General features: G+C 52.4%; 1 protein-coding gene across 2 annotated transcripts; it reads left to right on the top strand.

The window, feature by feature from the left end:
• The first annotated feature begins 108 nt into the window (after positions 1-108).
• NYNRIN (NYN domain and retroviral integrase containing) lies at positions 109-21322 on the top strand. Of its 2 annotated transcripts, XM_032265496.1 has the most exons (9): positions 109-451; positions 615-829; positions 9641-10299; positions 10424-11998; positions 12852-12982; positions 13128-13224; positions 14704-14805; positions 15028-15129; positions 16648-21322. In XM_032265496.1, exons 2-9 carry the CDS (start codon positions 632-634, stop codon positions 19496-19498), a joined length of 5715 nt encoding a protein of 1904 aa, XP_032121387.1. In that variant the 5' UTR covers positions 109-451; positions 615-631; the 3' UTR covers positions 19499-21322. The 2 variants fall into 2 exon arrangements, with proteins under 2 accessions (XP_032121387.1, XP_032121389.1); XM_032265498.1 differs by lacking the exon at positions 109-451 and having other exon boundaries at positions 524-829.
• The last annotated feature ends 271 nt before the right edge of the window (positions 21323-21593 follow it).

Consider the following 21593-nt stretch of genomic DNA (forward strand, 5'->3'; position numbering starts at 1 on the left):
GGGAGAAGGTGGGGGCAAAGGGGAGAAATTCCTGTTCCAAATCTCAAAAAACGGTCCCGGAAACCAACCCTCCCCTCCTTCCTCTTCCCCGTCCTCCCACTAGAGAGAGGGGAATATGGAAGGAAACTAACTTTGACCCCTGGATTCTGGCTCTGGGCCCAAAACTTGGGTGGAAGGCAGAGGCCTCCGGGACCCTCCCCGCCCCCTCCTCCCCGCCCCGGCTCCCCCTCCCTCCTCTCCGTGCCCCTTTAAGCTATCCAGCAGACTGAGAAAGCGTCGCTCCAGGAGGGGCTGGCGGAGTGCTGGAGGGGGAAGGCCGGGGGCGGAGGGAAGGGCGGTGGGAGCCCGGCCGGTCCCACCCCTAGCTACAACCCCGGCAGGAAGAGCTCGTCGCGGGAGCCGCTGCCGAGAGGGAAGAAGCTCCGGAGGGCGGGCGCCCGAGCCTTGCCCGGTAGGTCCGGCCGCCGGGAGGAAGAGGCCTTGCGGGGAGCGCGCCGCGGGGAGGAGGGGGCGTGGCTTAGGCGCCGCGGGCTGGAAGCTGGTGGCTGGGGGCTGGGGGCTGGGGCGCCGGCCGCGCCGAGACCCCAGTGACACTGTAGTCTCCTTCGTTCCAGGAGCGGGCGGGGCAGCCATGCTCCTGTCCGGGGGCGATCCCCCGGCGCAGGAATGGTTCATGGTGCAGACAAAATCGAAGCCTCGTGTGCAGCGCCAGCGGCTGCAAGTGCAGCGCATCTTCAGGGTCAAGCTGAACGCCTTCCAGAGCCGCCCGGACACCCCCTACTTCTGGCTACAGCTCGAGGGGCCCCGAGAGAACATGGGCAAAGCCAAGGTAAACAGCTTCTCCCCACCCCCACCTATCTCTTCCAGCCAGATCCCTCTCTCCCCTTCCCCTGGGGAGATGGTGGTCCGCAGAGGCACCACCGCCCTCCCCCTGCCTGGATTTAGCAGTGTGGCAGGCAGGTACTGGGCCATCCTCCTGCCTCGCCAGATCAGCCTGCGCTCCTTCCTTGCCCGCTCTTTCCCTCTAGTTTCTTCCTTTCCTGCCCCACCCCTTCCCTACGTGTCACCTCTGTCCCTCAAGTGCACTGAGAGCGCCTCCTCGGTGTGTGTCCCCGCCATGAGCCTTCCCTGGCCAGGGCCCCAGCATCCGCAGCCCCACTTTTCCATCTGGGGAGCAACTCAAAGCGCTGCATTGCTGTGGCCTCTGCAACACACCTCTTTGTTCTCCACCAAGACTCTGGAAGGCCCAGGTCCTTCTGTCCTCTTTTAAGTCTCCTTAAATCCTGGGCTGCCCCTTGGTGCTAGGACTGGAGGGCCCTTTAAGGACGCTTCTAGAGTGATACTGGCATTTTACAGATGAGGTACTGGTGGTCAGAGAGGGTGAGGGGGCCTGCCTGACGGCTCAGATTCAGGTAGGTGAGGTGGTGGGGATTGGACCAGAACCCAGGGATCTGGGCTCCCTGCCTCACACTCTTGATGCCATCCAGCTTCTTGTAGGGGTTCAGAGTGGGGTGCAGCCCTCTTCCCAGATTCCCTGGTCTTGGAGATGGGTGGGAATCTGGGAGGAGGGCTGTGAGCTTTCAGATAAAAGGGCTTGCTGTGTGGGGCTGGACATTGGACAGGCCAGATCACAGCATGCCTGCAATCTCCCTGGCTTCTCTCATAAGCTTTTCCTCCACTTGGGCCTCTCAGATTGCCCTGTCCCCCAAGGTTTCCCTCTTCCCTTAGATTCCTGTATCTTATCTCTTCTTTGTAGGAATGTTGTAGCCTCCCTCTGCCCCAGACCACCTGCCCCCCAACACACACACATACTGTAGCTGGGTCTACACCTATATCCTAATTGGTCAAGGCCATGGGTGGGGAGATCCAGAATTCCGACAGCCAGCCTGGCAGGCAGGCTGGGAAGTTCCTCCCTCAACTCCTCTGTGGAGCTGCTAGGTCAGCAGTTTTTCCAATTTTGACGGAGGTGCTAGGAGAGGGAAGGGATCTTCCCGGAGAACAGATGTGCAGGAGGCCTTGAGAGTAACATGTTTCAGAAGCCATAGGCTAACAAGAGAAGCCTTTTAGGCTCTTCAGATTCTTGATATTTTGGTTACTTTGAAAGGCAGCAGCTCACCCTCTTATGGGACTCTCACTTTTACTCTGTTGCCCAGGCTGGAGTGCAATGGCATGGTCTCGGCTCACAGCAACCTTCACCTTCTGTGTTCAAGTGATTCTCCTGCCTCAGCCTCCTGAGTAGCTGGGATTATAGGCATGCGCCACCATGCCTGACTAATTTTTATATTTTAATAGAGATGGGGTTTCACCATGTTGGCGAGGCTGGTCTCAAATTCCCAACCTCAGTTGATTCACTCACCTTGGCTTCCCAAAGTGCTGGGATCACAGGCATGAACCACTGTGCCCAGCCAGGACTCACACTTTCTGAGGCCCCTCCTCAATCCACTTCTTGCTTAAATCCTGGATCAGCTTCTCCAGGCCTGCCTGTTCCATCTGCCACTGCTGCTTCAGGGTTCTTCAGGCCACAGATCCTTATGCCTCAGGCTCCCACTCTAGGCCCTGCTAATGGAATCAGTGACTCCCTTGATTCCTAGCCCTGTTCCTCCACTCCCCTTTGTCTTCCCTTTGGGAAAGGCATTGTTGAAAAGTGGGAACCCAGCATGAGGGGATTCTGGGTAGCTCCATGCCTTATTGTACACAATGAGCAGAAAGAACTTTGTTGGCAATTTGGAGCAGGAGGACAGGGAAGGTGGGGAGGATAAAGTTTTGTCTCAGGGGTTAGGGGATCTGGGTTTGATTTGTTGTCACCAAGTTACAACCAAAGTAGGAAAGGTATGGTGAGGAGGGTTTGAGGTTGGGGTTTGCTAACTGTTAACTGGGTGACCAGTTCAAATAATGTATCCTCTCTTGAGCCATTGCCTCATCAGACGATAATACCTGGTTCATGAAGAGGTTGTGAGAGTCTGCTGAAATCATGCATGTTGCAATACTTTTATAAAATGTGGAGAGCTATAGACCATAGATGTTAGCTACTGTTGTTTTTAACTTTTGAGCAAATCCTTTTCCCTCTCTGGGTCTCAGTCTCCCTGTTTGTAAAGTGAAAGTCTTGGGTTAAATGCTGTCTAAGGTCCAGCTATCTGACACATGAATGTTTCCCAAGTGTAAGGATGTCTCGTGGTTCCCATAGGGAGGTGGCATGGCTGACGCCAATCTCAGCTGTAGACACAGAATCATACACTTTGTTAATGGCCTCCTGAACATAGGCTAACAGGCGGAGAGGACTCTGGGAGACCATAGGTTGCAGGATGTTGGGAGGGCTGAGGGTGAGGGTGGCTTGTTGAGGTCAAGGGGAAGAGGAGTCGAGAAGGATACAGGCTCATCTAGAGAAGGGCCTGGGTGTGTTTTTATGTGGCTGGTTTTTTGGGAAAATCTCTGTAAAACTTGAGTGCTTTCAAATTGTTTTGTTGTGGAGGGATGAAGAAACATTGAAGACATTGCTGTGAAACACATTCCCAGGGAGCAAAACAAACACTGGGGAGGCCTGGCCTCTGAGGTGAACTCAGTAAGTGGAGAGGCAGGTTTTAATAATTATCAACGGAGACCCTGGACAAGCCCTGCTCTACCCTTCTGCCCTTTGGCAATGAGGTGAGGATGGGGTGGGGGCGGAGAGGAGAAGTGACCATGGAGGGAGGTGATGGGGAGCCCAAAGGCAGTGGTAGGGGGCAGGAGTGCCTTCTGGAGACTGGGTTCTGGAGCTCTGGTACAGGGTGTGGCTTGCTGACATCTGGCTTGGCCGTCAGATGGAAAGTGAACTATCTTTGTTGCACACTAACTGTGAGCAGTACCCTGAGAGTTGGTTGTCGTCAGCCTCTGGAGTTGGCTCCTATGGACCTGCTGTTAAAATTTCAGGAATTGTGCAAGTGAGTGGAGGAGTATTTACAGACATGGTGGGAATATTTATGCCACAGAAATTAGCAAATGCGACAAATCAGGGTTACCCTCCACCTCCAGCTGATTGTTAAACATTTACCAGCACACCTACTTGTGTTGTGGGCACCGAATCCTTCTTTTTCTTTAAACTTAAATTTTCCTTTATCAAAGTAATACACATTTGAAAAGTCCAATCATTACCAAAAGGCTTAGAAGAGCACATGGTGGTTTGCTGCCCTGGCCCTCCCAACTCCCCCTTCAGTAACCGTACCCATAGACAGTTTTGCTCTGGCATTTATGTATCTCCACATTTCTAAAAGAATATGTAGGCACTGTTTCTTTCAATTAATCTATTTTAGATGTTATCTTTTTTTGGTCCCATTATTGTATGTGAGGATTTAGCTCCCTTTCACTGCCATTCCCTCTTCTCAAGATAGTTCTGTTTCAATTATCTGCTAAATCTGCATTTAGCATTGCCTCATTATGCCTGTGCACATAGCGTTCACATGTAAGCACTGAAGTGTACGATGATTTGTTTTCTTTCTTACTCTTTGGTTTCACTGAGGTTAAGGACTCCTTGTTTTTCAATTTGCCTGTTTTTCTTTGTGCCTATTGTTAATTCTTCTCACTTCCAGTAGCCTCTCAGTGCAGTTTTCTACAAGGTCAGCCTATCAGTTCAAGGTGTTCTTTTGGTTCTAAATTTTTTTCTTGGAGCCATCTCTCCTGTCTGGTCAGTTGCTTTCCAGGCTGACACAGCTGTCATTCTTGGCATCCTTTGCCTTTTTTCTTTGCTAAATACTCATGTCCTGGACCTTGAAACTTTTTCTTTCTTGGGTTGATGGAACACATCCATCTGTAGTCTCAAGTTAAAAAGATGGTGCAGCAGCAAAGTGTATGCAGATTCTTGCTTTCAACATGCCTGTCCCTTGAGTCACACCCTCCAATCTGAACTAGTTGTCCTGTGTGTGGACAACTGTCACCCTAAAACAGTGCCCAGCATGTAGTCAAGAATTATTTGTTGAATGGATGAATAAATTCTGAGATTTCTCTTCACCATCATTCAGCAGACTGCCTTTGCTTCTTTCCTATTTGGTTTACTGGAAAACTGCTCTCCAGTGGCTTCCTGGGAAAGATTTTACAGGAGGAAGAATGCTGAGGTTGCCTGTCCACATTGCATAGCCAAATGATACTTGATTGATAGTTTGGTTGATATCAAATTATAAAAGGAAAACTATTTTCCCTCAGAAATGTGAGGGTTGTGCTCCATTTGGAGGAGTCTGAAGCTATTCTGGTCCCTGGCCATTTGCATGAGATGTTGTTTTCTCTCTGGAAGTTGTCAGTTTTCCCCAATGTTCTACAGTTTTCCAGTGAGGCCCCTTTGTGTGGGTCTGTTTTCGTCCATCATCAGGCACTCTTGTACTTAGGGGGCCTTCTATCTGGACACTCATGTTCCTCAGATCCGGGAAATTGGGAGAAATACTTAGTGGGTTATTTCCTCTCCTATGCTGTCCCTGTCCTTTCTTTCGAAAGTCCTCTACTTTTCATATGTTTTCTCCTCTTTTTCGACTTGTTAACTTTTTGTTCTTTCTGAAGATTTCCTTAATTTTGTCTTTGAAGTCTTTTCTTGGGTCTTTCATTTCTGCAGTCAAATTTTTAATGTCTAGAAGTCATTTATATTCCCTCTTTTTAAAAACAGTATCCTCTGCTTTTAAAATAAAAGTTGGAATGTATGTATCCTATTGTATTCTTGTTTAGTGTGTACCATGTTATCTGTTGTCTCTCTGAGGAGAGAAATGATAGCAAGCTTTTTTTTTTTTTGGTTGGGGGGATGGAGTCTCACTCTTGTCGCTCAGGCTGGCGTGCAGTGGCACGATCTTGGTTCACTGCAACCTCCGCCTCCCGGGTTCAAGCGATTTTCCTGCCTCAGCCTCCCAAATAGCTGCGGCTACAGGTGCTTGCCACCATGCTCAGCTAAGTTTTGTATTTTTAGTAGAGACGGGGTTTCACCATGTTGGCCAGGATGGTCTCGATCTCTTCACTTCCTGATCTGCCCACCTTGGCCTCCTGAAGTGCTGGAATGACAGGTGTGAGCCGCCATGCCTGGCCGGTAGTAAGCTTTTTGAAGTTTTCTTCTCCTCACCTAGTTTCTCTTCTTTCAGTTTCCTTTTTTTTTCCTTTATGGTTTGGTCTCTGTGTTTCACATTAGAAGTTTTCCTCATAAGCCTGATAATCCTTGCATAATAAAAAGTGAAGGACAAAAAGCTGATTGGGAGCAGAGGCTGTAGGCAAGACTTGTTGATTTTGAGCTTGAGTGTACAGAGATTGTGGGTATTGTTGGTTAGGGACCCCATTTTGTGATCCTTAAGTCTTTGCTTGTGGGTTGACCAGAGTTTCCAGAATGTATGCCTCTCTTCTCCAGCCTAGAGGATCAGGGTCTGGCTGCCAAGCAAATCTCTGAGTGGGAAGAATGAGTTTCTCTGCATTTAGCTTGCATCGTATGTATCATTCTTTGGCCCTCCTCACTCCATCCATGTTTTTTGTGTGGTACTCACACCTTCCATTATGCTGATCAACCTCTGCTCCTAAGACCGCATTTTGCACTCCTTGGAGAACACCCCTCCAGTGAGCGGGAAGGTATTTGCCAAGCCTGTGTGTGTGTGTGTGTGTGTGTGTGTATGTGTGTGTGTATGAATGTGTGTGTGTTGGGAGTGGTTGGGCTCCCAGATCTAATCGCTCCTCAAAGAACCTGGTTTTTCATGTTCCCTTTCACTCCCAATTCCAGAGTTTCTTGGTGTTGTTTTCTGAGCCTTTTGAGTATCCTGCAGTATAATTTGGGGTGGTTCTGCAAAGTAGACAATGAATGATGCCTGACTTATGAGAAAAGAGAATCCTAATTAGGTGTTAAGTAATAAAGCACCTTGACAAGTACAGAATAGTATTAAAATATTTTGTGTAAATGCTTTTATTTAACTTACAAGTTGACTAACGACCTGTGGGATATTGGACAATATATTCTTACAAATACAGTGCTCTTATTCTGTGCCCTTTTCTATTCATCTGCATCATCTTTCTATGTAGTTGTTCCTGTCTCTTCTTCTCTACTTTTTCTCCTCTTGGAGGAAGAAGGTCTGGGTTGGCTTTAGGCAGGAAAGTTGTTCAGGTATTTTCAGGCTGTAAATGCCTGTTGTTTCCTTATCTTTTCTCCCTCTACAGTATAGACAGCATCATGGTAAGGCCCCGACTGGGGAGCTAGAGCGCCTGAGCATCCTAGCCTACTAACTGTGTGATCTTGGACATATGGCCTTCCTTGCTCATCGAAAATGGGGATAATCGTGTTTCCTTAAAGGGCAGAGAGAAGAATAAATAAGATAATATATGCAAAGTGCCTGACACATAATAAGCTCTCACTAAATATTAGTTCAGATTTATTATTTAAAAATGATCACAGTTCCTATATATCTCATAAATTTAAAATATTAGGTTAGGCATGGTGGCTCACACTTGTAATACCAGCACTGTAGGAGGCCAAGGTGGTGGGTGGATCACATGAAGCCAGGAGTTCGAGACCAGCCTAGGCGACATGGCGAAACCCCATCTGTACTAAAAATACGAAAATTAGCTGGGCATGGTGGTGCTCGTCTGTAGTCCCAGCTACTTGGGAGGCTGAGACAGGAGAATTGTTAGTACCTGGGAAGCAGAGGCTGCAGTGAGCCAAGATCGCGCCACTGCACTCCAGCCTGGGTGACAGAGTGAGATTCTATCTCAAAAAATAAAAATAAAATGAAATATTGAACAGTTGATGGAACCATAAATATTCTAAGCTCTCTTCAGAAAGACAAAGAAGCTACCCATAATCTTCTTCCCCAGCACATCACTCCATTTTTACATGTTGTTTTCACGTCATTGAAATAGGGGTGCATGGGGTGGGGAGTATTTGTTAAGGTCTGAGACAGTTAGCCCACAGCTGCTCAGATTTACCCTTGCTAGGCAGTGGGACCAGATGAAGTTGGGATAGGAGGGGTTGGCTTGGGATGTCTGTCAGGTTTTGAGTTGGTTTTAGACTGATTGCAAAGGTGTTAGACATGTATTTCAGGCTCTTTGAGAAAGAGGTTGTAGGTCAGGCCTGGAGCAGTGGCTCACACCTGTAATCCCAGCACTCTGGGAGGTCGAGGCGGGCAGATCACGAAGTCAGGAGTTCAAGACCAGCCTGGCCAACATGGTGAAACTCATCTCTACTAAAAATACAAAAATTAACCAGGTGTGGTGGCTCATGCCTGTAATCCCAGCTACTTGGGAGGCTGAGACAGGAGAATTGCTTGGACCCAGGAGGCAGAGGTTGCAGTGAGCGGAGACTGAACCATTGCACTTTAGCCCGGGTGACAGAGCGAGACTCCATCTCAAAAAAAAAAAAAGGTTGCAGGTCTGTAGCCTCAGCCAGGTGGAAGAGGGACACGTAGGCCTGAGCAGGGAAGGATGGCCCCGGGACTGAGCAGAGATGCCTGGGTAGTCTTCAGGAGGGCTATTGGAGATCCAAAATGGAGTATAGTACCACCAGGGGAAAGCAGGAAGAGGGACGAGAGGGATGACTGTCAAAGAAAGGGGATGTGGAGGGGGTTGGGAGCATATGAAGTCCACATGGAGTGGCTGATTAGAGGGAGAGCTCATGGGACCACACTGATGGAACTCAGCCACAGAGTGGAAGAACCTCAACCTTGCCCACCCCAGCCACTGCTAAAGATGGCAAGTGTGAGCCCTGTGAAATCTGTGAACTCTAGGACTTGGTCTGCCCAGAAAGCCAGAGGTCTTCCTTCTAGTTAGCTATTTCATGTATGTGCAGGTGCGAGGGTTCCCCTGGACACTGGCCTGATGGCTTATCTCCTCCTCTGTCCCCTCTGGGCAACAGAGTTACTATGATTCAGGGGTACAGGTTGTGCTAGAGACATTCTGGAGGGGAATGAAGCTAGAGTTTCACATGATTACCCTGTAGTCACTGTAGTCAGCCAGAAGAGGTGGAAGAAACTCTGGTATCAGAGTCTCTAGCTGTGTATCCTTGGGCAAGCTGCATAGCTCTTCTGAGCCTGCAAAATGGGAACAGGCTGTGCCAAGCGTCATCCTAAGTACTTTCTGTGTATTAACTCACTGAAGTGTCACAGTGGCCCAGTGAGGTGAAACTATTGCTGTTTCCATTTTACGAATGAGGAAACTCAGGCATGGGGGCAGGGGTGTTGTGTGATTAAAAACTTGCCCCAGGTTGCATCAGTTCCTAGCTTATGGAAGGTACTCAGTAGTGTGCAGCCACTTTCCCCCGAGCTGTCGCACACTTCAGGAATCCCAGGGTGGAACTAGACCTTAGGAGCATCCAGTTTAACCTTCCATTTTATTGGTGAAGAGACTGAGGTGCTGAGAAGATGATAAATGCCCCGTGATTGACCTAATCAGTTGAAGACAAGTTGGAGCTGAAACCTGGGTTCTTTCCCTCCTCTCTCCCAGGTTCCCTGTTCTGTTGGTGTTCCTTGGAAAGAAATGGGTGTGTGAGCATGCAGGACCAGGGAAAGAGTGGCTGGCCATGGGGGAGTCATTTGGCTCAGGGTGGGTGGCGGGGGGGTGGTGGGACCACATGGTTAGGGCGAGGCTGGCCTTTTGGGTGTGAGGGCAGATCCAGGTTCATGCCCCTAAAGGGCTGATTTCACTGTGTTCTTCCCACTGTGCCCAGGAATACCTGAAGGGCCTGTGCAGCCCGGAGCTGTGGAAGGAGGTTCGCTACCCACCGATCCTGCACTGTGCCTTCCTTGGGGCCCAAGGCCTCTTCCTGGACTGCCTCTGCTGGAGCACCCTGGCTTACCTGGTGCCTGGCCCCCCTGGCTCCCTGATGGTGGGCGGGCTGACTGAGTCTTTCATCATGACACAGAACTGGCTGGAGGAGCTGGTGGGGCGACTGCGTTGGGGCCCTGCCCCTCTGCTGACCCCCCGGGGGATCTGGGAGGCTGAGGTGACCCGGGCCTTTGGGGCCCTGGTCTGGATCCGTGGTGACCAGCATGCAGGGGACCTACTGCAGCTGCCCCCAGCAGTCCAGGAGCTGCTGCTGAGCCTGGTGCGGGATGCTGCGGGCAAGGAAGACATCATCGAGTGGCTCAGCCACTTTGGCATCTCTGACAGCCACTCTGACCCAGAGGTTTTGATCTGCCCACCCCAGCAGCAGAAGGAAGCCCCAGCCGTGGTATCTGTGGGAGAGAGTCCTGGACCCTTTCTGGACATGGGGACCCTCCAGAACAGGGGCCCAGAAAATTCAAAGAGGTTATCTAGCCTGGGAGCCACTGGATCCCTGATCCCAGCTCAGAGCACACCGCAGGAGACAGCAAACCAGCTGGTACGGTAAGTTCTGGAGAATGAGTCTGGCTTCTCTGATCCTACCCCTGCTCCCCTACCCCAAGGAAATAGTAGTAGTTTGGGACCACACTGGCCTTCCACCTTTTCAATGAACTTGGGCTTCCTCCAGGGTCGTTTCCAACAACCAAGGTGGTATGGACAGTGCTCGAGAGGAAGGGCCAGTACAAGCCACCAGCAGCCAAGACTCCGCGAACTACACACAAGCCTTGCTGCAGCAAAGGCAGGTCCAGAGGGTAGAAGACAAACTCCTCTTCCAACCTCCAGTATCAGCCCTGGGTGTGTGCCCACCCTGGAAGGCCTGGACCCCGGGGACAGCCTTTGGGCCCTTGTGGCCTGGGACTATTGCTGCAACCTTCTGGAGGATCAATGAGCTGCATTCTCTCCATCTGGCCTGGCTCCTGTCCCAGGCGTGCTTCAATTTCCCCTTCTGGCAGAGGCCACTGGGACCCATTCAGTTGAAGCTGCCAGGGCAGAATCCTTTGCCCTTAAATCTAGAGTGGAAGCAGAAGGAGCTGGCTCCTCTCCCCAGTGCGGAAAGCCCAGCTGGTAGACCAGATGGGGGGCCGGGAGGAGAAGCAGTCCTGCAAAATTGCCCACGGCCAGAGACTCCCCCAAAAGTTATGAGTTTATTGGTGGTCCCAGAGAGCTCAGATGTAAAGGACAAAGTTAGCTCGGATCTTCCACAGATAGGGCCACCCTTAACCTCTACACCCCAACTACAGGCTGGAGGTGAGCCGGGGGATCAAGGGAGTATGCAGTCTGACTGTAAGGGACTGGAAGAGGGACCTGCTGCAGTGCTGTCAGCAGGGAAAGGGAAGCCCATGGCTCAGCGGGGGCTGACAGATAATTCAGTACCTGGAACTCAAACAGTGCCTGAAGCTCTCAAAGTGCCCATGGCTGCAGCAGTGCCCAAAGCTGAAAATCCCCCCAGAACTCAAGTGCCATCTGCAGCCCCCAAAGTGCCTACATCGCAAATGATGCTGGCAGTGCACACAGAGCCTGCAGCTCCCAAAGTGCCTTTGGCTCCAACAAAGCCAGCAGCTCAGTTGATGGCCACAGCTCAAAAAACAGTTGTGAATCAACCGGTGTTGGCAGCTCAAGTGGAACCCATAACTCCAAAAACTCCCCAGGATCAGAAGATGCCTGTAGCGAAAACATCACCTGCAGGTCCCAAAACACCCAAAGCTCAAACTGGGCCTGCAGCTACAGCTTCCAAAGCACCTGCAGCTCCCAAAACAACTGCAGCTCCCAAAACACCTGCAGCTCCCAAAGTACCCGTGACCCCCAAAGTCTCCAAAGCTCCCAAAACACTTGTAGCTCAGAAGGTGCCCACAGATGCAGGGCCAACCTTGGATGTAGCCAAACTTCTGAGTGAGGTCCAGCCTACATCAAGGGCTAGTGCCTCCTTACCGAAGGGCCAGGGGCAGGCTGGAAGGCAGGGTCCCCAGCCCAGTGGTACCTTGGCTGTCAGCAGTAAGCACCAGTTTCAGATGGAGGGGCTCTTGGGGGCTTGGGAGGGGGCCCCAAGGCAGCCACCTCGCCACCTGCAAGCAAACAGCACAGTGACCAGCTTCCAGAGGTACCATGAGGCCCTGAATACACCTTTCGAGCTGAACCTCTCAGGGGAACCTGGAAACCAGGGGTTACGGCGAGTGGTCATCGATGGCAGCAGCGTGGCCATGGTGTGAGTAGTCACGGGCATGGGGTGGGCTGAGGATGCTCTGGAACTGGGCTAGGGCATCTCTGGGGGGTATGGGCATCGCTTTCCGACTTTCCTGTGGGTGACACGGGGAAGAGATGGGAGGGAAGTGGACCATGTTGAGTGGCTCCTGCATGCCAGGCAGTGTGCATGGAATCCTCACAGCAGCCCTCAAGGGCAGATTTCTGGTTTCCCTCTCTATAGATGCTGAAGCAGGCTCAGAGGTGGGACATCTTGCCCAAGGTCCCTGAGCAAGGGGTCCAGCTGTCCTTTGGGCTCAAATGTGTCCACTGCCAAGGTCCATGCCCTTCCCAGGCTAGCTTTTAAACTTTTAGCCCAAACTTCAAGGCCCAGCACAGCTCTCCGCTGTGAAGCTTTTCCTGACCGTGCTGGCCCTTAGCGATTGCCCTCCCTGCACAGCACTTACTGCTGTAGAGGTGTTAGCATAAACACGTGCATGCCACTTAATTTGCCACATGATAAGATAGTTACCTGTGCAGAGCACACTCCTAGCACACAGTAGGTGGCCAAGGAATTTTTGTTTGCTTTAAGCTCTCAACTGAGCTCTCTGAGTGGAGGGGCTGCCTTCTTCCACTTGTCCTCAGTGGGCCTACACACATGCATGCACACAGGTACAGATGTGCACACACACACACACACACACGTTTCCGGCAGTGCCCCGCACCCAGTAGGTGCTCACAGAATGTCTGAGTATGGAGGGAAGGGGAAAGGGCATCGTTGGTGTCCTTGGTGCTGGCGTTGCCTCCTTGATGCCCCAGGGCTGGCTCTGAGTGAGCAGTGGTGAGGCAGGGCCTTTTCTTGTCCCACGACCCCACAGGCATGGCCTCCAGCACTTCTTCTCCTGCCGAGGCATTGCCATGGCAGTGCAGTTTTTCTGGAACCGGGGACACCGAGAGGTCACTGTGTTTGTACCCACCTGGCAGCTGAAGAAGAACCGGAGGGTGAGAGGTGAGGTGTCCCCGGCCTGCCCGGCCTCCACAGTGTCAACAGCTGTCTTATCTCAGCCTTGCTGCCCCACCCTCTGCCACCCCAGAGTGGCCATTTCTACTTCGCCCTCCCTTGACCATTTCTGTCTTCTGCCTGTCGCCCTCAGAGAGCCACTTTCTGACGAAGCTACACTCGCTCAAGATGCTTTCAATCACGCCCTCCCAGCTCGAGAATGGCAAGAAGATCACCACCTACGATTATAGGTGTGCCGGTCCCCAGGCCTGCCCTCCGGGGCTCAGGGAGTTGGGCCCGCCTGGTGTGTCAGGTGGAGTCCAGCCTGTCTTCTCTGGGGAAATGGAGGCAAACATCTTGGGGGGGCGGGTTGTGCAGAGGGTGGGGTGGAGCACGGGCCTCCGTTGGCAGAGGGATTGGCACAGTGAGGAGAGGGCTTGATGTTGGCTCTCCCCAAGCCCGGAGTTGTTCCTGACTTTGGGATTCTGGAGTCCATCTCCCTTAGCTAACAGGCATTCTTCCCCTGTGACCTGTGAACATGAGGTTCCCCCATCAGATGGTTTGGGCACCCATTCGGGTTGAGGCTGTGTCTCCAGATTGCTTTAGTGTTTTCCTCCCTTGGAGCCCTGGCACTGGAGGAGGTCTGTGCATGGCTGATGTGGATGGGGCCCTGAATGACTAAACCACGAATTCTTGTCTGCTTGTCACTCCTCAGCATGGCTGTGGGACCACTGTGCTCAGGGGGAGCCTGTGACCCTGCCTTTCTCAGGGCAGGGAAGGCCCTGCCATAGTCACGGTTCCAGGGTTGGAGTTGATGCTGGGCAGACAGAGGTCTTGGTTTCACGTAGGCAACTCTCATGCCAGGCAGGGAGAAGTTCTGTTTCTCCACATTTCTCCCAAGACCTGGCACCCAACCAGGACTGAGAAGGGCTGGGCAGAGAGGCTCGTACATCCCTCTTTGTAGAGCTAGTCCCCTGGTGTCTTTCAGTGCCTCTAAGTTCCGGTGGGGGTTTGAGGGAAGATGGCTTTTCTGCAGACAGTCCCTCTGCTGGGCACTTGTGGAATAGCATGCTTGGGGAAGCCAGAAGGGAAAGTTTCAGGGAATACTGAAGAAGCAGGTAGCCTTTGCTTTCTTCCCTGGTCACAGACCTCTTTAGAGGAGAGGTAATTCTTGGAAAAGTGAATTTGTTTATTCAAGTATGTGAACTTATATGTGCTAGCGTATATATGTATGTATGTCTTGACATGTGTATGAATGTTGTGCATTGGTGAAGCATTATAATGGAATATTTGTGTGTATGCTGTGTCACAGGCAGTTACCTAGACACTTAAAAGCATTATCTCATTCAGTTTTATCCTCACGGCAATGTGGGGTAGGTATCTTAGCTCTGTTTTACAGATGCAAAAACGGAAGCAGTAAATATACATGTGTGAATGTGGATGAATGTGAGTTTCTCTGTCTGTGCATGTGTACATATGTGCCTATGTGTATAGCAGGGGTATGTGTTTGTATATACAGCTGGGAGTGTGTGCATCTTGATCCTTACCAGTGATCTCACATAGCTGCAGAGAGGAGCAGGTGGGCTTGAGGGTCCTGGATTTCTGGGTAGGAAGGGCAGTGCCTTTGTCTGACATACCACAATGTGAAGCTGCAAGTTCATTTTCCCAAATGACCCAGGAAGTGAGGGGGCTGGTTACTGGGTCATTAGTGACTCCCTCTCTCCTTGCAGATTCATGGTAAAACTGGCAGAGGAGACAGATGGCATCATTGTCACCAATGAGCAGATTCACATCCTGATGAATAATTCCAAGAAACTGATGGTCAAAGATCGGTAAGGCAGCTCCCCAGAGGCCTGAGCCATTCCTTCCCCTTGGATGTTAGGCAGCCCCTGGCAGGGGAGAGATTAGGGCAGGAAGAGAGGCCTTGGAGCAGTGGCCACCAGCGCCTGCCAGGATGTGGGTCTCAGCCCCACGGAGAAACCATGTGGGGGGGTCAAGTGTGTGGGGGGGTCAAGGGCTCACAGTGACTGTGCCTCTTCTCCCTCTGGGCCCAGCTTGCTGCCTTTCACCTTTGCGGGGAATCTCTTCATGGTGCCTGATGACCCCCTGGGCCGTGATGGCCCCACCTTGGATGAGTTTCTGAAGAAGCCAAACAGGTAATGGGTCAGGCCTCCCCAGCCTCCCAAGCCCTTCTTGGGCTGATCAGAAACTTCCCCTTAATGTTGGCCAACATTTGTCTAGAGCTTAATAATGATCAGAGTGATCTGATTTTTTCATGTCTCCATACTTGTGCCACATGTTTATATGTTCATAAACCACTTGCAGTAGGTTTTAATACATACATGAAAGCACATATGTAGAATGTAATTTTAACATTCTATATGCATCCTTTAATACATAACATTCTATATGTATCTTTCCACAACTGGCATTTGCACTCAATGCTTTATTAGTTTTTTTCAGGTGTATCCTATGCTAATTCATGTAGTTCCAGGTAATGGTCATATAGTATTCCATTCCATGAGTATCCTATAGATTTTTCCGTTTCCTTGTGAGGGCCATTTGACCACTTCCATTATATGCTGTTGAGTCCAAGGCTGCAGTGAACAGCCTTGCTCTTATTCTTTCTGTCCAAGGGAAGCGGTGTCTAGAATATTCACCAAGTAGGATTTTTTCTATGTTTATTATCTCAGTTGATCCTCACAACTTGAGTTATACATAAATGACCACTGTCCTCATTTTTTTTTTTTTTTTTTTTGAGTTGGAGTTTCACTCGTGTTACCCAGGCTGGAGTGCAATGGCGCGATCTCGGCTCACCGCAACCTCCGCCTCCTGGGTTTAGGCAATTCTCCTGCCTCAGCCTCCTGAGTAGCTGGGATTACAGGCACGTGCCACCATGCCCAGCTAATTTTTTGTACTTTTAGTAGAGACGGGGTTTCACCATGTTGACCAGGATGGTCTCGATCTCTTGACCTCGTGATCGACCCGCCTCGGCCTCCCAAAGTGCTGGGATTACAGGCTTGAGCCACCGCGCCCGGCCCACTATCCTCATTTTATAGATGAGGCATCTGAGACTCAAGTGACGTTTCCAGGGTCCCGTTGCTGGTGCCAGCAGAACTGGTTTGCAGTAACTCAGATCCTCTGCTGCCCACCTGCCGGTTCCCAGATCCAGCAGGGGACCTTGTCAGGATGTTCTGGGCAGGGCACTGCTTCTCCGGGCCCAGATCCCCCAGTCTCAACTTGCTAGTTTGGAAAAAAGTGATGTGGGTGAGGTTTGTCTGCTGTGTCCTCACAAGTCCCTTGTCAGGCTCTCCTTCACTTCGGTGACCCCCCACCTGCCCCCAGATTGCTCATCCAGCGTTAGGCTGGAAGCCGCCAGTCATCTCTTATCAAACCATTATTGGCCTATAGCTAAAGTGTTACTTTGTCAGTGAGGTTTTGATTGGATGGGCCTTCAGAGCACAGATGCACCTCTAATATTGGGGGTCTGGCCCATGCAGGAGGTAGAGGAAGTATTTGTAGGCAGGGTCCCAGCTGTGCCTACGCCATGCAGGTTGTTGGCACTTGGCCCAGCCTCAGGACACTTTGGAATGGGGTTTCCACAGAGGTGCTTTCCCTTTGGAGGACTGCTCAGGATGGGGCTGCCCCTGCCTCTTCCATGTGTTTTGGTATAGGTTGGACACTGACATCGGCAACTTCCTGAAGGTGTGGAAGACCCTTCCTCCCAGCTCAGCCAGTGTCACTGAGTTGAGTGATGACACTGACTCTGGGCCCCTGGAGAGTCTGCCAAATGTGGAAGAAGTCAGGGAAGAGAAGGAGGAGAGGCAGGATGAGGAGCAGAGACAGGGGCAGGGCACGCAGAAGCTGGCTGAGGAGGACGATCTTGACTCTTCACTGGCATCAGTGTTCAGGGTGGAGTGCCCGTCCCTTTCGGAGGAGATTCTGCGGTGCCTCAGCCTCCACGACCCCCCTGATGGAGCCCTGGACATCGATCTCCTGCCGGGGGCAGCTTCCCCCTACTTGGGCATCCCCTGGGATGGGAAGGCTCCCTGTCAGCAGGTTCTTGCCCACCTGGCCCAGCTCACCATCCCCAGCAACTTCACTGCACTCTCCTTCTTCGTGGGCTTCATGGACTCCCACAGGGATGCCATCCCCGACTATGAAGCCCTTGTGGGCCCCCTGCACAGCCTCCTCAAACAGAAGCCCGACTGGCAGTGGCACCAGGATCATGAGGAGGCCTTCCTGGCCCTGAAGCGAGCCCTGGTGTCTGCTCTCTGCCTGACGGTCCCCAACTCCCAGCTGCCCTTCCGCCTAGAGGTGACTGTGAGCCACGTGGCCCTGACGGCCATCCTTCATCAGGAGCACTCAGGGAGAAAGCATCCTATAGCCTATACCTCAAAACCCCTCCTCCCTGATGAGGAGAGCCAGGGCCCCCAGTCAGGGGGAGACAGCCCCTACGCCGTGGCCTGGGCCCTCAAACATTTTTCCCGCTGCATCGGAGACACCCCAGTAGTCCTGGACCTTTCCTATGCCTCCCGGACCACTGCGGACCCTGAGGTGCGGGACAGCCGCAGGGTTTCCAAAGCTTGGTTGATCCGATGGTCCCTCTTGGTTCAGGACAAAGGCAAGAGGGCCCTGGAATTGTCCCTCCTCCAGGGCCTGCTGGGGGAGAACCGCCTGCTGACCCCCGCGGCCTCCATGCCTCGCTTCTTCCAGGTTCTGCCGCCTTTCTCCGACCTGTCCACCTTCGTCTGTATCCACATGTCGGGCTACTGCTTCTACCGTGAGGATGAGTGGTGTGCTGGCTTTGGTCTGTATGTTCTGTCGCCCACCAGCCCCCCTGTCTCCCTTTCCTTCTCCTGCTCTCCTTACACACCAACCTATGCCCACCTGGCAGCTGTAGCCTGTGGCCTGGAGCGCTTTGGCCAGTCCCCGCTCCCGGTGGTTTTCCTCACTCACTGCAACTGGATCTTCAGCCTCCTGTGGGAGCTTCTGCCCCTCTGGAGGGCCCGGGGCTTCCTCTCCTCTGATGGGGCTCCACTCCCTCACCCGAGTCTGCTCTCCTACATTATATCTCTCACCTCTGGCCTCTCATCCCTTCCGTTTATCTACCGAACCTCCTACCGGGGCTCTCTGTTTGCTGTGACAGTGGACACCCTGGCCAAGCAGGGTGCCCAGGGGGGTGGGCAGTGGTGGAGTTTGCCAAAGGATGTGCCAGTCCCTGTAGTGACTCCCCATGCCATGGGCAGGAGGCCCAACTTGCTGGCATTACAGCTGAGCGACAGCACCCTGGCCGATATAATTGCCAGGCTGCAGGGTGGGCAGAAACTGTCCGGCTCCTCACCCTTTAGTTCTGCCTTTAACTCACTCAGCCTTGACAAGGAGAGTGGATTGCTTATGTTCAAGGGAGATAAGAAGCCCAAGGTCTGGGTAGTCCCAACGCAACTCCGGAGGGATCTGATTTTCTGTGTGCATGACATTCCCCTGGGGGCCCACCAGAGGCCTGAAGAGACCTACAAGAAGCTGCGCTTGCTGGGGTGGTGGCCCGGGATGCAGGAGCATGTGAGAGATTACTGCAGGAGCTGCTTGTTCTGCATCCCCCGAAATCTCATAGGCAGCGAGTTGAAGGTGATTGAGTCCCCGTGGCCCCTCAGGTCTACCGCTCCCTGGTCGAACCTGCAGATCGAGGTGGTGGGCCCGGTCACCATAAGTGAGGAGGGCCATAAGCATGTGCTTATTGTGGCCGACCCCAACACCAGGTGGGTGGAGGCATTTCCCCTGAAGCCCTACACACACACGGCAGTGGCCCAGGTGCTGCTTCAGCATGTGTTTGCAAGGTGGGGTGTTCCTGTGAGGCTAGAGGCAGCCCAGGGGCCCCAGTTTGCCCGGCACGTCCTTGTGAGCTGTGGGCTGGCCCTGGGGGCTCAGGTGGCTTCCCTGAGTAGGGACCTCCAGTTCCCCTGCCTGACAAGCTCAGGGGCCTACTGGGAATTCAAGCGGGCCCTCAAGGAGTTTATCTTCCTGCATGGGAAGAAGTGGGCAGCCTCCCTGCCCTTGCTGCACCTGGCCTTCAGGGCCTCCTCCACTGACGCCACACCGTTCAAGGTCCTGACCGGTGGTGAGGCCAGGCTGATGGAGCCCCTGTGGTGGGAGATGAGCAGTGCAAATATTGAAGGGCTCAAGATGGACGTCTTCCTGCTACAGCTGGTGGGGGAGCTGCTGGAGCTCCACTGGAGGGTGGCCGACAAGGCGAGTGAAAAGGCCGAGAACAGGCGTTTCAAGCGGGAGAGCCAGGAGAAGGAGTGGAACGTGGGTGACCAGGTCCTCCTGCTGTCTCTCCCCAGGAATGGCAGCAGCGCCAAATGGGTGGGTCCCTTCTATATCGGGGACCGGCTGAGCCTGTCACTCTATAGGATATGGGGCTTCCCAACCCCAGAGAAGCTGGGGTGCATCTATCCCAGCAGCCTGATGAAGACCTTTGCCAAGAGTGGCACCCCCCTGTCCTTCAAGGTCTTGGAGCAGTGAGCGAGAGCAGCAGGGGAGCCCCCTGCCCCAGGGCCCTGGATTTCTGCTGCTAGGCCTCCCCCTGTCCCAGCAGTGCTCTCAGTCCACTGGGGACCCTCAGTTGTGCCTTTTGTAGAGAAGTTGCTTCATAAAGCTTTGCTGAATTGCCTTGAACTAGGGACCAGCATCCACATGGAAACATCCCCAGTTTGGGGTACTTGGAGAATTTGCCAAAGGCTGTCAGATACAGGTCTCTGGCAGTTTTACATTGGGAAGTAGAGTCCTCCTACTGGGATATACCAGGCTCAGTGTCTTTTCACTAAGTATCCTTTTCCCCTTCACACGTCATAAGTGTGTGGTGGTGTGCGCACATACGCCCACCCCAGAATCTTACTATCTTGGCCATGAAACTGGCTCTAGACCTCAGAATTGGAAACAGTCCTTTCCCAGACAGAAACCCCAAATGTGGGCTCCTCCCTCCAACCTGTTATTTTGGGGACCTTTTGCCCTTAGAATTGTCACAGCTGACATAAACCTGGGCAGGCTGTGGGGAGTGCCTCCTAGCCTCATGGTCAGCTTTCTTAAGCCAGGTGTGGCCTGCTCAGCTGTCAGGGCAGGGCTGGCCATGCTCCCAGGCCTCGAGGGCAGTGTCTTGGAGTAGGAGGATGGCCGGCCACGAGCCATCAGCTTGTCAGCATGGGAGGGGCGGGGGGAAATGGGTTGGCCTACCTCATTTGACTCCAGGCAATGGAGACAACCAAGACCCTTGCTTTGATGGTGTCCACCCCACAGGAATCAAGGATCTTGATGCCAAGTGTGGCATCTCTACCTGAAGAGCTGCTTCTGTTAGACCCAGGGGCCCCAGCCTCTGTTTTAAGGGGGGAGGGCGTCTGCAACAAGAGGCTGGCACACGGCAAAGTGCTGGCATGGCTCTACCTCCCGACCCTATCCCAAAGCCCATCGCCCTCTACTCCTTCCATCTCCACTGTACCCCGCATCCCAGACCCTACAGATTGTGTGATTGCTTCATCTGTATCATCCCCCAAGTCCTGTGGATCTGCCTTCTGTGTAGAGCAAAACCCAGGCTCCCACGCAGCCATTCTTTGCAGAGAGCACCCTTGCAGTGAGAGTGAGTTCCTCGCAGGTACGCTCACCCCTCTAAAGTGCTGCCATTGTCAAGGAAGTGGGCTCCATTTGAAGGCCAGTGCCATGTCACTCTGGCTGGCCTTCTGAGTAGTCTCATTTCTCCAGAAGCTGAGCCAGTCTCCTGGTCTAGTTCAGGTTGCCAGAACGCATGGCGTTGCAGAGTGCTAGAACCAGTGAAGAACTCGCCATCTTGCTTGTTTTACATCAGAGGAAAGAGGACCACAGAGGGAAAGTGACTCGCCCAAAGTCACACAGCTAGTTAGAGGCTGAGCTGAGACCAGGGTTAAGCTTCCTGATTCCCAGTTCACCATGAAAAGGGTTCTAGCAACAGATTCAAGCTGGAGAATCCTTCAAAATCCTATATCCACATTCTCCAACTATTCATCTCTCCAATCTTCCAGACAAACCTTCTGGATGTTGCCTTTAAACCATTTCTAGCTGTTAAGCCTGTCCAGAAAAATGGTTGAGTGACAGCTGAGAAGTGGAAAGGTGAGCTGTGGGATATTTGGCAGGTGCTCTCTTTCATACTCCCCGCCGCCCCTTCTTTCTCTTCCTCCTACGCCCTGCAATGTTACGTCCAGCCTCACTCTCCTCCCTGGTGCTGTATGCGTTCCCCTTGTTAGCTGCATTTATGATCACACACCCTTCCTTTAAGTGATTTTTTTTCATTTGATTTGTCAATAAACGAATCAAACTGGAGCTGATGTCCAGTTCTTTGTTTAGCTTTGGTCTCAGTTACAGGGAATAAGGAGTGTGGGGCAGTCACGAGGCATGGCTGCTGTATGTTTCCCAGATACACTTGCAGATTTGAAGGCCTGGATAGCGACTTTTCCAGATTATCTGGCCCAGGCTCTTACTGTACAGAGCAGGAGACCAGGGCCCAGAGTGTGATATGCCTAAGGCTCCATAGCTGGTTCATGGCAGGGCTGGAAGGAAAGTCCCACCTCTGGGCCTCTAAGCTGGTACCCTT

Source organism: Sapajus apella, unplaced genomic scaffold (genome assembly GCF_009761245.1).
Source record: "Sapajus apella isolate SASKATOON/1434 unplaced genomic scaffold, GSC_monkey_1.0 scaffold151, whole genome shotgun sequence".
Lineage (NCBI taxonomy): Eukaryota > Metazoa > Chordata > Mammalia > Primates > Cebidae > Sapajus > Sapajus apella.

Excerpts from the sequence above, each read along its gene's own strand:
- NYNRIN (XM_032265496.1), top strand. The coding sequence starts at position 632 with ATGCTCCTGTCCGGGGGCGATCCCCCGGCGCAGGAATGGTTCATGGTG. Across the intron at positions 10,300-10,423 it reads ACAGCAAACCAGCTGGTACG|GGTCGTTTCCAACAACCAAG; the intron begins GTAAGTTCTGGA and ends GGCTTCCTCCAG. Across the intron at positions 15,130-16,647 it reads TTTCTGAAGAAGCCAAACAG|GTTGGACACTGACATCGGCA; the intron begins GTAATGGGTCAG and ends GTTTTGGTATAG.